The sequence below is a fragment of the Spodoptera frugiperda genome, chromosome 26 (assembly GCF_023101765.2).
Source record: "Spodoptera frugiperda isolate SF20-4 chromosome 26, AGI-APGP_CSIRO_Sfru_2.0, whole genome shotgun sequence".
Classification (NCBI taxonomy): domain Eukaryota; kingdom Metazoa; phylum Arthropoda; class Insecta; order Lepidoptera; family Noctuidae; genus Spodoptera; species Spodoptera frugiperda.
Genome location: NC_064237.1, coordinates 8,333,604 through 8,350,401, shown reverse-complemented (window position 1 = coordinate 8,350,401; position 16,798 = coordinate 8,333,604). Strand labels below are relative to the sequence as shown.

The 16,798-nt window shown below is 39.6% G+C and overlaps 1 protein-coding gene across 4 annotated transcripts in view; it reads right to left on the bottom strand.

Annotated features, from left to right (window-relative positions):
* Positions 1–16,798, bottom strand: part of LOC118264168 (voltage-dependent calcium channel gamma-4 subunit) — a 98,283-nt gene that overhangs the window by 43,678 nt on the left and 37,807 nt on the right. For 2 of the 4 annotated variants that reach the window (XM_050704996.1, XM_050704995.1), the window contains exon 2: positions 5,595–5,673. The exons of the other annotated variants lie outside the window; for them this stretch is intronic. In XM_050704996.1, coding sequence (XP_050560953.1) covers positions 5,595–5,616 — 22 coding nt within the window. In that variant the 5' untranslated portion in view covers positions 5,617–5,673. The remainder of the gene's footprint in view (positions 1–5,594; positions 5,674–16,798) is intronic. 4 annotated transcript variants of the gene reach the window in all.

The following is a 16,798-nucleotide window of genomic DNA, read 5'->3' as shown; positions in this document are numbered from 1 at the left end:
GCAGAGATAATGGAATGCCAATTGTTACGAATCTTACATACCACTTTCGCTTCATCGACAGTCATCAGTCTTTTCATGCATACTCGTCGGTTAAGGGTGCTTTTAATTTGGCACTTCTTTGATATATCGCCAATTTGGTCTCTTGGAACTTCTATCGACGGCCCCATTCACATCCGTAATATCAAATCAGGGAATATTTTACTTAAAGCTTTTCCTACCTCTTTAAGACAAAATTAATAAATCACAAAACATTAGACTAGACTAAACTAAGAGAATAATTCCAAGGCAATTCTCTCAAAGGCTAGCACGTAGATTAAGTCATGTATCTCACACTAAGTAGTCGCGCTTGCCATCAAGGAAACTCGAAAGCGAACTTTTTACGAGTTGCGAGTCACGTGTTATGTGAGTGGATGAAGGGTCTCCTCTTACAAAGTGAAATTACAGCCTTCCTTATGTGAAAACAGGACCTGCTTTTGGTTACTTTTGGTTGTAGATATAGTTAAAATTGTTTGTATTAGTAACGTGTGTTTTAAGAGCAGTTTGAGATTGATATCGTGGTCAAATATTTTTTTACATGAGTTAATGCAGGTTAGATCTGGTAATTTTTGAGAAACTATGGCTTAATTGCATTAATTATTAATAGCGCCTCCATTTAAATTATAACTCACCAATTGAATACACTTGTACAAAATAATCCCGTCTATTTACGAAGTGCGAAGCATATAAATGTTTATCAAAGCTGTTTATATTTACGTTTATTTTCAAATAAATTAAATTGTTTCATGCGTCAGGTGTTTGCGATCCCATGAGAATTAATTGAAGGTAAGGGATTACCAAATGGGGCTTGAACCTACCTGTTTGTGCACTATTATCATCTTTGCATAACAAATGAATTTTACACGTGGTAAAACTTTGAACTTTAAAGTATTTGATCGAATAAGATATACTTTTAATTAATTATTTTTTTTTGGCTTACTCACGTGACTGTTTGGCGAGAAGGTCATCGCCAAACAGTCACGAGTCACGACTAGTTTCAAGCTATGCTTTTTTTAAAGGGGAAAATTATACAATGACTTCTCCCGCCTTGGGCGAGGCGAGAGGTAGTGTCAGACACATAATACTTAAAACCACCCCGTTACTACTCCTGTTTTTTCGAGCCGGAGCCCCGGTAAACCCGCTAGGTAGTCCGCAGCTCCGGATCAGGCATCAGCCCTACTGGGCCCCATCTGTGGGGGTCTGCTGGCTCTTTGAAGCGCGCGCGGAACGCGCCGTACGTACGGGTCTGGTTCTGGTCGGGCGATGAGCTACCCTTGCTCGCCGTCCGCAGACCTGCACTTGTCTTCAAGCTATGCTAGAGGCTCAAGTTCATGAACAGTATTTCGCGACAAACAACGCGGCGACTGTCACACTGCTACATGATAGTACGTCTATATGTACTAATAGTACGTAGGTATATAGTAAGTCTCACGAAAGTTATAATATAAACATAGACTTTAATGTTCGCAAAATATTGTGTTTTGCGTTTTGAATGTTACTCGTATATCAACATTTTGTAAAACATTTTAGTTATTCTGGAACGCAAAATTGCTTCTGAAAACTTGCGTAGTAACAGAACGAACTGAAAGTACTCCGGGAGGTTTACATAAATTCAATTATGTACCCAATATGTTATATTACCTAAACATTTGATTACACATTATATATTAGCCGTATATTATTATATATTATATGTAATATTGACAGCTGTACGCCGGTACATCTTGTGATATTATATGATAGTGATGATGTATTTTTTTATGGAACAGGCCGGTAAACCAGCAGATGGATCACCTGATGGCAAGCAACCGCCGCCAGCTATGGACACTTGAAACATCAGAGGCGTTACAAAAGCGTTGCCGACTTTTTTTTGGGGTAGGAATGGGTTGTACTTTGGGGAATCGAGGATTTTGAAAATTAGGAAGGGTGGTAATTGGGTCCCCGGTAACCTCACTCATACAACGAAACACAACACAAGTTGTTTCACGTCGGTTTTCTGTGAGGCATGATACCATGGCATACCAGGCCGTGGTGCCACTTCGGTCGAACCGACCCACTCGTGTCGGAGCATCCCTCATCCAACTAACCTATCCAAGCAGTCCTACTAATTCCCAAACAAATCATACACACCGTACCTAATAAAGTTAACAAGAAAATATTTCTATTTAAAATCTGCCAACATTGCCACAAAAGTTATTGATCGTAAATAGGTGAAAAGATCTGACACATTACTTATATTACTCTGTCACGTAATACGGGGGCTCAAGGACGTTGAGAGGCGCCCCCTGGCGGCGAGGTAGGGAGGTACAGGCACACATAGTGTTGTACCGGAACTAGGAAATGAGACGCTGGCGGTCGACTGACGCCCGTCTAAAGAATGGGTTAAGACTTATTTTTAATTAACAGATTGTTATGAAAGGAACGTTTTGTGTACTAGTCTTTTCTTGAAATTAAAGTTGTAATAGTGGGAGGACGTATTAAAAACTGTGACCTGTTTTTGTTAGAAAAATAATAATTCGTGACCACTGTGTTGGTTGAGTTAAAGTGTTCATAGTAATGTTTAGTTACCTACTTATTACGTTTCGAAATTATAGGTAATGACCATATGATACTTTCACCTATATTTCTTGATATTCCTTTTTTAAAAAATGGCAACGTAATATTTCGTAAGGAATTAAAGTGCTTCTTGTACAAAAAAATGATTTAATAATGAAATGACTAATCACACACACACATATAAGTTTGTATCTACTACCTACACACATGTCACATATGTGACTTCATAAAATATTCAGACATAAATTACCAAAAAAGCAACGAGCATTTCATTAAAAGGGAATCTAGAATTATGTACCGACGATATTGTCGGGTTTAGCAATAGGCTGTCCCTTCCATTCTGAATATATTCAGGATTAAAACATATGCGTTAATCCCTGGCTTATGCAACATAAAGTAATAAAAAAATCCGTCAGAACTTTATATCTTTAGATAGCTTCTGCTAGTAACAGTGAAATCCTCTCTTGTGATGATAACAAGCGTGATGATGACATTTATTTTAGTTTGGTTTTTCATATCTATGTCTACAATTCTAGAAGTGTAATTCAAGAAATTTTACTGATATTTGCTAGGAAGGAAACTTTTTTTTATGAAACACGCCGTAAACGAGCAAACGTATCACCTCATGGTAAGCAATGCGGTATCCTCACACACACAACGCAAGCGTTGTTTCACGTCGGTTTTCTGTGAGGCCGTGGCAGAAGCATGGCTCTCCCACACTTCTTAAAATCAGACGATATTATATAGGATACTTTTTTCCATCAGGAACGGGAATAAACGTTTAATAAACGATTGCGTTTACGAAGTCGCGGGTAGAATTTTCTGAGAAACCCAATGTTAGTTAAAATCGTCAAAGATGTTCTTTCATCGTATACATTTTACATCATATTTCAACTCGAAACATCTCAATTCGAGTCAATATTTACCAAACAAACACTCGATGTCAAGAATCGATATCACGCAGCCTTCAAAAGTTTTGGCAAGACGTATCATTGCCACGCTGTCAAGCGCTTTCAAAATAGACAATTGCTTTACAATGTTCAAATGGAGCATAAATGGCCTATTGTAGCCTCAAGCGGTTCCCATTATACGTGTATGACAATTTCCAAGAGTTTTAGAATATGCTTTTGTACAAAACTTTATTTGAAACGACGTAGAAATATGTAAATGTGGAAGTGTGGAACATTTTTCTTTTTTATTAGGTTGTTAAGGGGTTTAAAAGGTTACCTACCTGAAGTTTGGATAGAAGAATACTTTTTGTACTTTCTTTAGGATTAGGAGAAAGGTTATTTTGTTCAAGGTTGAGATGGTAAAATATATTGATGAACTTGACGACTTGCTCGGAGAAGGCTTTAGTATTACTCATCACGCTTTCTCAATGCGGGTTGGCGATTTCAAACTTATAATTAGAAATTATATGCCCATTTAAAGACCAAACAAATACCGTAAACACATTTGAAGACAAAACCTATTTATTATTTTTAAAAGGAGGTTTATGAAAAATCTGGTTCAGTGAAGAGTTTAGAGGACATGAAAGAATGGAAATAATCTATTTTTATATCTCCATACATTATGTTCCTTTTAGGCAACACACAAATGTAATGATTTGTTATCAAAATCACAAATACGGTTTTTCTGTTCATTTTCAAGGAATCGTAGGAATAAATAATTCTGTTATTCCTGTACACAAAGGAAACATGTAAACAACTTAGAACTAATTAAAAGCAATATTATTGTTATGGCAGATACTTGGAATCCCGTTGTTAGTTAGATTATGTAAGGTACTGAACTTTATACTCGTGTGGATAATTTTGATTTTTTTTCAAACAATGAAACAATGAGTTTATTTTTGTAAAATAGATTACAAAACAGCTCTCTTACCCGTCAAAAATTATTATACAATAAAAACTCTGAGAAGAAATATCGAAACAAACCTAAAAGGACAATCGACTCGATTGATCCAAAAACTTTATCTTCCACGAGAGTGACATTAAAATACCTACGTATACATCTATTCAATAAACCAAAACCAAACTTCATCAGAACATTATTTGATATTTTTTTAAGGGAGGATAATCATCTATTGCGTTGCGAGAGCGAGTGTCAGACTCTTACTGACTAAAATCCACCCCGTTCCTACTCCTGCTTTGCGAGTGGGAGCTCTGGTAAACCCGCTGGGTACTGGGCCTTATATATGATGGTTTGATGGCTCTTGCGACAACAACACTAGACAAAAAAAATCTTAAAACTACTCTATCACCGCCACAGTCATGCACACTCAATTCAAACACATTACACATTAATACACACCTACATAATATCTTGGACAAACGGCACAAACCTTCATTAAATCTTACTAACTCAGTTCCATTCATTAACGATTCCAAAGCACAACCAGACTCAGTATGGAGACGTGCACAATTACAATAATAGGGTATCTAACTAAACTTGAACAGGTAAACTTTACACATTGTTGCTAAATTGTATACTTAACAAAGGAATTTAACATGAATACGTGTTTATGTATCGAGTACTGAGATACATTCAGCCAGGTAATTTAGTTAGGAGGTAAGAAAATTAAAACTGATTCGGTGCAGAGGCAGAAATTATAGTTATACTAATTTTTTGAAGTAATGGGGCATACTTAATTAGTTAAAACACGACTCTCTCACATGAACTATTCAAGAAAGTAGAACACTGATAGTAGAACTTCATGAGCATAATGCTTTGACGGCGTTACGTCACCGCAGCACGCACGCTTCTTATGAATACTCCCGATATGGTTCGAAACTAGTAGAGCATTTCTCGAACGATTCACGTGAGTAAGCCTTAATTTTAACAAAACTTCTATACTGTTTGATTGAACCATATCTTTGGCAAGATAACACAATAAACAATCAACAAGAAGCCAGCGAATGCTTGTTATCTCTGTACTGAATCAATTTTTATTTTGTTTCCTGCATACGAAATGGCTTGGCTGACCTTGAAGAAAATGTACTTACAACACAAGCTATGATGTCTCATGTAGATTGAGTGTTAGATGTACCACCGCTGCATCGTTTGTAGATTTTCTTCTTGTATCTGGGTGAAAGTTAATTGGTTTGTGTTATATTTGTGTTTTGATATATTTTTAATGTACGATGAAATGTATGTACATATATGCACAGAGGTGATAAGTGTCTGTTGTGTGAGTTAATGTAGTTGAAACTATAGATTATATCTGACATACTGAACCGAACAAGAATTCCCGACAATATTAGATAAGAACTAATTTAAAAATAAATAATTTACTATAACCCGTAAAATCCAATTTAATCACACACATCAACAGCTTATTAGTGGTAACTGCTGACCGAAGGCTTCTTCGCGCACCGAGAAGGTTTGGCATTAATCACCACGCTTGATCAAAGCAGGTTGGCGATCTCAAACTTATAATTAGAAATTATAAGCCTAGGTTTCTTGACTATGTTTTCCTATGGGCAATATTAGGTAACCCACCACGTTTGTCAACAAGATACCAATGTGAATACCATAGTGACGACTGTAATACCTCAAGAGGCTTTTTCAGTAGTGGTATGTGTTGATGATGTTATAAAGTTCCATAATTTAATAATAGATCCATGACAATTTTAGGTGATGAGGCTTATTTTATGGCAAAATTTAACTTGAACAACAACCTGGATAGTTTTCTTCTCTTACTATAAAAAATTTATGAAGCACACTCTGAAAATATTTCAACTTTAAACAGAATCCAGTGAGTACGTAGACAATGTAAAAGTAACAAGTCTAGACAAGTCATTATTACATTAGCAAACTTTAACTCAAATTGCCGTAGCTGCATCACACGATTACACGTAAATTAAACTTTGGTTCAAATGAAAAAACTTTTATGACTCGCGACATGTTACAGAGCGCAGAATTTTGTTACAAAAATGCTTGTAGAACAACATGTAGATATTGTATTCTTTTTAAATTTAACTTTGTGAACAAAAGATTGCATATAACATTATTTTGCGAAGCGAATAGGCAATTTCTTTGAACGGCATCGAAAATTGTCGGACACAAAAAAAACATGTTTTGTTTTTTTTAATATGTTTGGGACAAACTGTCCGTGATTCCGTTTACAAACATTATGCACTATTGCGTGATCTGTTTTAATAAAATTCGCAGTTTAGCTGCATGTTATTGAAATATTTTGAATTTCTCTGTGAATACAAACCCCGCTGGCAGCCCTGTTGCTTTGTGCTCGGACAAACGCATATTTCATGGATATTACACGCCCTAGGGGCCTATTCTATAGACCGGCAGCAAGCGAGCACTCCACTGATATTTTTCATATATATTTTTGCAAAATCAAAGAGTTTTCTCATACGCGAATGATCAATTTATCGCTACATTTTGTTGAATGAATAACATGTGTTCAAACAGTTCAAAGGTTTAATTTACATTGTTTAACAGTAGTCAAACACATTAGCTTTGAAAGTACATACATGTATTACGTAAACGCGATTATCCAATGATTGTATTAACCACTTATTTACAATTTTAATGATTGCAAATATTGTAATTGTAGTTTAACAACCATATTAGTACCAAAAAGTAATTAATGGTAGCTTTTGTTCAAAAATCGATGTTATGACGGAAAATAATTAAAATCTAACACCACTGTATAAATAAACTGCACATAAAGGCTTAGGCACAAAACATCCCGACAGAAACACTGCAGAGGTAAACTAATGTATGTTAGAAATTCCAACTAAAACTTAGTCTAATGTTAACTTAATTAATTAACGGCTTAATGTTCGTTTAAGTATACTCGTGAGGGTCTCTAGTAGCTTAACTTACCGGTGTTTTGTTGCCAAGTAAAGTGATAGCGGATATGTTGCCCTGCTACCGCTAATCTATAAACGATTATATGATAAAACGCAAGTCATTGCGAAGATAACCGCTAAGGCGCGTGTCGTATAGTTGAGATCTTGTGCTCATGGTAGATTAATTGTATGGGATGATTTAAAGAAGATTAATGATACAGATTTAAATATATGGAAGATAAATGTAGATGGTTTTGGGCAAAAACTTAGGTATGCCAGATTCGGATAGCTTTTGGTATCTCATAACGTAGAAAAAAGTCATTAACTTTACATAAAAGATCACTGCGGAGTAGTCTGGAGCTGCGGATAGTGAAACAGGTTACCGGGGCTCCGGCTCAAAGAAGAAGAAGGAACGGGGTGGTTTTTAGTCAGTAAGAGTCCGACACTGCCTCTCGCCTCGCACAAGGATAAGTCATTGGATGTTTTTCCTTCATAGAAACGGGGTCGTTTTTAGTCAGTGGGAGTCTAAAACTCTCTGTCACCCCACCCAAGGCGGTAGAAATCATTGGATGATTTTAGCCGCTCAAAAAAGATAAAAATAAAAGAGCAATATAGCAAAAAGAAGGTAACTCAGAACGACCATTGAACCAATAGTCTTTTTTTTTTTTTTTTTACATTTAGTGGGTCGACGTTTGGCCGCTATCTCACCTGATGGTAAGTGATGATACGGCCTACGGTGGAGCACGTCTGCCCATAAGCAACCTATTCACTCGGGCCTTGAAGACACCCAAGTTATACCCATCAGGAAACACAGACTCCGGCAAGGAGTTCCACTCCCTAGCAGTTCGCACAAGGAAGCTTGAAGCGAAGCGCTTCGTGCGAGTGGGTGGGATATCTACCATGAAGCGGTTACGCCTCGCCGATTGTCTTGTGGTTCGATGATGAAAAGGACTAGGGGGAATCAAGTTGTGCAATTCCCCCGCACACTCTCCGAAATGTATCCGGTAAAAAACGGAAAGGCTTGCGACCTTGCGCCTGTGTTCAAGGCTTTGAAGCCGGGCCTCCACAAGCGCATCGTCATTGATGAGCCTCTTGGCACGCCTTTCAATGTGTTCGAGCGCATCCAGCTGGTATTTGGCCGAGCCGTCCCAAAGGTGAGAACAGTACTCCATACATGACCGAACCTGCGCTTGGTACAGGCTCAGCAGTTGTTTCGGTGTGAAGTACCGTCTCACCTTCGAGAGAATACCCAACTTCCTACCAGCCAGATGCGCCTTCGACTCTATATAAGAGCCGAAGTTAAGCGTTGGCGATAGAGTTACGCCCAGAAGCTCAAGACGATCCGCTACCGGAACGGACACATTTCGGAAAGTCGGAGCCAGCGGGAATTGACTCCGTTTGGCAGAGAATAGACACGCCTGGGTTTTGGTAGCGTTGAACTTGACCAAGTTGGCGTCACCCCAATCGGAAACCGCCTTCAAGGACGAGTTCAACCGTTCGACCATGGATTCTCTTTGAGACCGGATCTGTGTTCCGCTACTCCGCGCATCGGACACATACCTTTCAACAACTGTGCTGTCATCTGCATACCCAAAGATACCGGGCTTAAGCAGGTCGTTGATGTGCAGCAAAAAGAGCGTTGCTGAAAGTACTGACCCCTGAGGGACTCCGGCGTTGATGCCAAATTGGTCAGACGAGCAGCCATCAATGACTACTCGAATTGACCGATCCCTCAGGAAGTCTGCAATCCATCTGCACAGATCAGCGGGAAGTCCATATGCAGGAAGCTTGCCGATAAGGCTGTCGTGCCAAACCCTGTCAAAGGCCTTCGATATATCGAGAGAGACCGCTATTGCCTCCCCGTGCTTCTCGATGGCCTCGCTCCAAATGTGGGTGGCATACGCAAGAAGGTCCCCAGTGGATCGGTTGCGGCGAAACCCATACTGCTGATCACTGAGGAGGTCGTTACCTTCAAGGTATGCCAGGAGCCTGTTGTTAAGTACACGTTCCATACTCTTGCAGAGTATGGACGTGACCGAGATGGGCCGGTAATTATTAGGGTCGGCACGACTACCTTTTTTGGGCACAGGCTGCACGTTGGCTAGCTTCCATGCAACCGGCACTTGACCAGTCTCCAAAGAAAGTCGAAACAGGCGTGTCAGGATTGGAGACAACTCAGGCGCACAGATTTTTAAAACCACGGCTGGGATTCCGTCGGGGCCACTGGCCTTGTTCACGTCAAGATTACGCAACGTCTTATATACCTCCTTCTGTCGTATGCGAATTTTTGACATATTCGTCTCGCAAACTCTATGGAGAGAAGGAGGCAAAGCGCCACCAGTATCAAGACGTGAAGATTCCGCAAATAGAGAAGCAAACAGGTTCGCTTTCTCTACCGCGGTGTGTGCCAGCGTCCCGTTAGGCCCCAGGAGAGGTGGGAGTGAAGGGCGGCAGAAGTTCGATTCAACCGCCTTGGCCAGGGACCAAAACGCTTTACTACCCGCTGGGTAAGAAGCCAGTTTGTTCCCTATTCGGCCAATGTGGTTGAACCGAGCCATCCGTAATGCCTTTTTGCATGACTTGGCAGCCCGGTTATAGGCTCTCTTCCTCTGAAGAATATCGTCAGCCCTACGACGCCTGGCATCCGCCCATGCCAAGTATGCCGCATGCTTTCGCGCTTCAGCACGTCTGCAGTCGGCATCGAACCATGGACGAGTCCCACCGAAAGATGTCGCATCCGAGAATGGAATGTAGTATTCCATGCCCTGACGCAACACCCCCGTTATGGCATCCGCACAAGCTGACGGGTCCTCAGTAGAGAAGCAGACAGGCCGCCAAGGATAGGATGCAAAAAAAGATCGCATCCCATCCCAATCTGCTGACTTGTACCGCCACATCCGCCGAGATCCTCTGGGACAAGGATCCGGTGGGGAGTACGTGGATACGGATTTCACCAGACAGTGGTCAGAGCTACCCAAGGGTGAAGAAACTGACACCGAGTAGCTGTCTGGATCAGTTGTCAGCAGAAGGTCTAAGCAGTTGGCAGTGTGCGAGTCGACATCGGGCACCCTTGTGGCCTCCTGGACCAGCTGGGTCAGGCCAAGCGTTAGCGCAAGCTTACGCATTTCCCTCCCAGCATGGTCAGTGCACTGGTATGGGAACAGCCACTCCTGGTGATGGGCGTTAAAGTCCCCCAGTAACACCAACTGGGCCGAAGGGTACCTCTGCCGAGCCGCATCCGCCGTCTCCACAAGGTGTTGAGCTAATCTGGTCGTCTCCAAATCTCCGCTGTGCGACCGGTAGACACAGGCATAGAGAATTTTCTCCATCCCTGTGTCCACCAGTATCCACAAGGTTGAAAAACTGGGGTCTTCAAAGTTTCGGAGACGCCGGTAACAGATGCCGTCTTGGACGTATAGGCATACGCCTGCGCGGGGAACGAAATTGTGCTCCAGGGAAAAGCCTGGGTAGTTCAAGTATGATACGTCCGACGGACATCTGATCTGGGTCTCCGAGAGAAACAAGAGCGTGGGGTTCTCGGTCTCTAGGTGGTGATGGACCGCATTGATATTTGAGTGCAAGCCTCGAATATTTGAGAGGTGCACTTTGAGGGAGAGGAGTGCAGCCGCTGTTGAACCCTTTTCTTTGCTCTTGTTTTCATTTTATGAGTATGAGGTTGCTGAGAGGGTGGCAGTGAAATGTTCCTCCACACAGGCGACCCCAGACGCGCGCCGCAGTTAGCCACATCATTGGGAGGCCAGCCTGGAGACTGCGGGGACGCCCGAGCCCCCCCATGAATATCCATCGGGCCCTCTCGTCCGGTCGCCAACCGGCACGATGGCGTATCCATGGGATTTTTCGCTAGATGGCGGGGCAGCCTTTCACGTGTGGCTAGCACGCTAATTGGGCCCCCAACTATCTGCGGTCGGCCAGCGGTGCACCGTGCCTCGGATCCCGCTACCCTCCGCGACTGGCCACCCGATGAAGCTACACCAGCGCGCGCCAGATCGGTCTACTCATAGTGGAGCAAACATCTCGACCCATCCTCTCATACGGCTTCACCGAGCATCGTGGCGGAACACGGCTAGGCCGCTTGGCGACACGGTTTTGCTCGGTGGGTGGTTATAATGCCGTCGGCCGAAGCCTACCACCAGAGTGTCACCTGATTAGCACCACCCAGAGGCCACGTGTAGGGTTTCGGTTTTTTTTGGGTGCTCTCCTACGGACGAGGGTGACTCAGCCTCCAAAAATTCTTCAGCCTTCAAAAAAGTCTTGGAAAATTAATAGACATCAAACAAAATGCTTTGATCGAATGGAAATATATAACTTCCACGGAACACAGTCATATTCAAATAACTACATATCAATGATATTAATACTTATCAGTCAATACAGAGTCATCGTCCTCAAGACCCAGGAATACGTAAATTGAGTTATTTTTAATCTAAATTTTGTATTAGGGCTTTTTTCCTAATAGAATTGACAGCCCTATTATATGATACAACACACAACAACAACTTTACGCAGGGTAGGCAGAGGTGTATACTGTATATTACGGCACGTAATGCACACTGTACACCCACTTTTCGTGGATAAGCCTATTGCCATACACTGAGTACAATTCCAGACTCCCTGCTACTACTCAGAAATTTTCAAAAATACTGTCAAAGTGAAAGTCAAAGCATTTATTTCAAAGGCACTTTAGAAACGTCATATTGAATTGTCCGTCAGTCTGTCTGTCAGTGAAGCTGGGCGCTCGTAAAATGATACAGAGAGACTAAAACAAAAAGACATGATTCCAGTTGTACACGTATCGTTCTCGATGCGAAAAATATAAAAATAGTGCGTTCAGTGGTGCATAGAACGTAGTCCAAAAAGGTCAAACTGAAATGGCGTGTGTAGAGAACAAACTATGGAGCTGGCCATTTCACGCACATGTTGCTCAATTGCTACACATCCTAGCCAACAGAATGGTTAGCTGGTTTTAGAAATCTATTCTGATGGTACTATTAGAACAGCGACTGTACTCATATTCTTCTTTCTATGTTATAATCTCTATCTCCAACATGATTAGGCACTAGAGGTATTAAACAGGTAATTAGCTATAAGGTGACATCTTGGTTTTTTTACCTTACTTTTCACAAGAAAAAATATTCTATACTTACCCAAAGTCAAAGTCAAATTATTTATTCCAATAGGTCGTTTTGAAATGTCAACAAATAAAGAAAAGACTGTCTTCAGTCTGACTGTCTGTGAAACTAGGTGCTCGTTCCAATGTGTAACTTCGAATGGAGAAGAACGAGCAAGAAACTCTACTCGTTACTCTTTTTAAAAAAATACATGTTTACAATTTCAGTGCTACATGTTTCCAATCAATATTGGTGGGTAGAGTAAAGATGTAGTAGGTGCATTTATTTTTCATTATCCAAATAGAGTTTAGAGCTATTTGTTGAAGGCTTTTTGGTATATATCTGCTTTGTCTAGGTAAAACGGGACATCAGGTACCTACCCACCTCTCTGGCAGAGAACTAGTTGCTTATCACCAACGATGTTGCGAGCCGACGAGGAAATGAGTTGTAGTCGTACCGTAGCTGCGGCCGACCTAATAACCTAGCCACCGACGCCACCTTACTTTTTTAAACAGAATCCCGTATCTTTGTAAGATAGAAAAAATTGTCTTTATTTTTCAAGCCTTAGTTGTAATATTATAAGTTTTTAAACATAACAAAACGTGTAACTATTTGTACTATATATTTTGAAAGACTTAAAGAGAGTATGCAAAATGCAACAATAATTTTCACCAGCTGTATTATGAGTCTCATGTAAGCGTATGAATTTGTGGACAAATAATGCTCTGTCTGATCCATAAACCCTTTTCAGTCGTGCTTTCCGTCATAAGATTAACGCGCAGTACGTGTCTCTAAAAATTCACCTATAAACTACACAACCGATATTCATTATTAATTTCATTTAACTACCTTTTATTATACCTCCAACTTATCTGTTACTTATCAGATTAGACCTTTCGGCTACGTCGATCTAAAGCTGTCCCTCTTCAGTAGATCATCCTCCTACCTTTTTATTTCCCTTTGTAAGTTAATGTTTTTAAAATATGACCCAAAACGTGTAGGGTTTTCTAAAAGGTCAGGTGAGTTTACTAACGCCAGGATTTCCAAATAATTATGTCCCACGTAAAAGGGATATAATTTAACGGGAAAATCCCGATGAGACTGAACTTTTGTAATCTAAAATTAATCATTATTTAGCAGTAAATTGGAAATACTGATATCGAGTGGCAGTTTCTTTGAAGTCCTAACTAAATTGTGTTTATAGGTAACTTGTAAGGAATAAATGAGACTAAAATTTACATTATATTGGAATAAATATGTTTAATATTCCTTCTACTAAAGTACCTACCAATAATTTTTCTTACAAATTATTATATCGGAATACATACAATAAAAAAAAAAACTGTAGATAAATTCTGTAGATAAAATTATAATTACCTTATGTTAATTATGTAAATAAACATGTGGCAGGATTTATATTTTCATAAGATAAAAAGTTCAAATACGGTTTATTTTGAGGGGTAATATCATTCAATGACTTTTTCTGCCTTGTGCGAGGCGGGAAAAGTGAAGCGGGAAGAGAAGGAGTGTCAGACTCTTACTGACTAAAATCACCCCATTCCTACTCCAGCTATTCAAGCCAGAGCCCCGGTAACAATGCATACGCATAAGGGTGACTCAAGGTTAGGTTAGTTGTTTGATCAGGGTGTGGATTTCATCCATATCAGATATCATTTCTAATAGGCTTTTCTTAGTACGTCGAACATAGCATTGAGTCTTAACCATTTTGTTTCCCTTAACACCCTTAACACAAGCATTATCTCACTTATATCAAATTCTTTTAATCCACTTAGGTACCGGTTTTACTCAATTTTGTCCTTTTCCATATAGCGGTTACTTAACATTCTCACATTTACATCACACCCAGACCTTTGTAATTTATATCACAAGAACAAAATTACCACTTAATCAAGTGGCTAATGATATACAATTTAACAGCTTTATTCGCTCCCAACGCCACGCAAATATGTGCTCATTATCAACTAAACAAAGGCTTCAATTTGCTATATCAAAATCCGCCTTTTGGCTTCTTTGCGGATTCATTATATCTTTTATCTTTTCCGAAAACGCATACGTAAGACAATTAAGATAAAGGAAAAGAGAAAAGATTTATGTAGAACGCAGTGAGGCTAGTTAATTATCTCTGATTACATTGTAAGTAGTTTCTCGTACGATTGGAGTTAAAGCAATGTTCTGGTCGTGTTAGGAAGCTAAAATGCTTTTTTTTTGTTCGATGTTACTGGAGACTTTTATGTTCTGAGAGAGTATTTTAGTTACTTATTCATTTGAGGATTATTTCTAGGCGTAGGTTATGTGTAACTATTAGTATGCATAACAATTATGTAATGTGGAATATTTCGAGTACCTCTGTCTGCTTTGTGTAGTGCTTACGATGCGTGTATGTTATGAGTCCCATAATACCAGGATGTGCCATGTACCAGTATTGCCATGCACTAGATACAAATGATAGGTGACTGATATTAATTATTAATAGCCGTCTTAGAGATTATTTTAAAACGTTAGACACGTGTTTTTTTTTTCATATGGATACAAATATTTTCGGAGATATATTGATTGGAAATATAGCGTAATGTCACTTCTAGATACGTTTTATACGTAGAAATGACGTATTTGCTCTCAGTCCTAAACTATAATTCGTTTTATCTTCATCTTGTATGACAAAACAAAAAATATGTGCCTAATATTTTTTCATTACCTAACTGACGGCCTAAATTTATTTTTAATTTTCATACATGATGCGAATAAACGACTATATGAATCATTTTTGAGAAATCAAAAATAACCCAAATGTCCAATTGGTAATCGACTGGTTACCAATCACGTAAAAAACCCTAATAATAAACAGTTTAAGTATAACGAGTAAAAGATTTAAAGCAGAACTGAAACTGAATTCCAGTGCTAATTATTTGAACAGTCATCGGTCGTAATTAGTCTTATTGCAGTTCCGATTCGATCCTCAGCTAATAGGTATAATCCAAATTGAAATTATTTCCATTTTATGCAACGTGCACGTGCAGCGTAAAGGCGATTCGATCGTGCTTCATTCGATTAGTTGGGAAAACGTTTATATTGTATTTACTTATTGCATTTAATATCGTTAGTAATTTATATTACGGACATGGTTTATTCGAAAACTAGAATTATAATTTTTAACGATTTATAGTTTTGATATCGCCAACCCATTTTAAGCAATTGGATGGTGATACATGATGGATACATGATTATTGAATTTTCTTCTCCGCGTGAAAAGAAACTTTTGCCGAGAAGTGTGATAGTTACAAGCTGATGGCTTATAACATCACTTACCATCAGGCGAGATAGCGGCCAAACGTCGCCCCAATAAACATAAAAAAAAAAAGAAAGAAAAGATGGCATTGTAAGCCAACCCACATTGAGCAAGCCTGGTGATTAATGCTGAAACCTTGTAAGAAGAGGTCTTGGGTCAGTAGTGGCCGCTTATAGATGATGTGATGTGTGTGATGTGGTGTTCTGAGCTGGAAAATCATCCGATGATTTCACCCGCCTTGGGCGAGGCGAAAGGGAGCGTCTGTCTTTTATTAACTAAAAACCACCCTGTTCCTACTCCTGCTTTTCAGTCCATAGTGTAAGCCTAGTACCTAATCATAATGTTCATAATGTTCATTATGATAATTATAATCACTGAATAAGCAAAGCTTTACAGTTTGAGCTCAGTACATGAAAGAGCTTTGACCTAAATATGAATAATATCAACTTCGCCTTCTCTGTAATTAACTCCTAAATTAGGTTTTCATTAAACATCACCACACACAACGCATTTTCGCGACTAATCATTCAGATACGACAAAACCACAAGGCGAAAAAGGGGGAAAAAAGGAACAGGAATTATAAATTGCTGTCATTTCCATACGTGATTAAAAACGAGATGAACGAACGTTTTCGTTCAAACTTGAACTCTGGCCCACAAATGTCGAAGGAAAGAAATAAAGTACGTTGTCAAATGTCTCGGTGAAGTTAACAAACAGTGACGTCACGAACAAATTACTTATCTCAAGGGGAAAATAAGATAAAAGAGGCTTCGAAGGCGACGAACAATAGATCCAGAGAAGAGACTGAAAATTTGTAACGTGTAAAGTAAAAAGTACATGTTAAATATTTGATTCTAGGTTTGTTTGTTTGTCTTGTCGTCGTGTCTTGATGGTATAGCGTACGAGTAGAACATATTTTATCACCATACCTACTCTTCACGCGGGTATCATTACACAC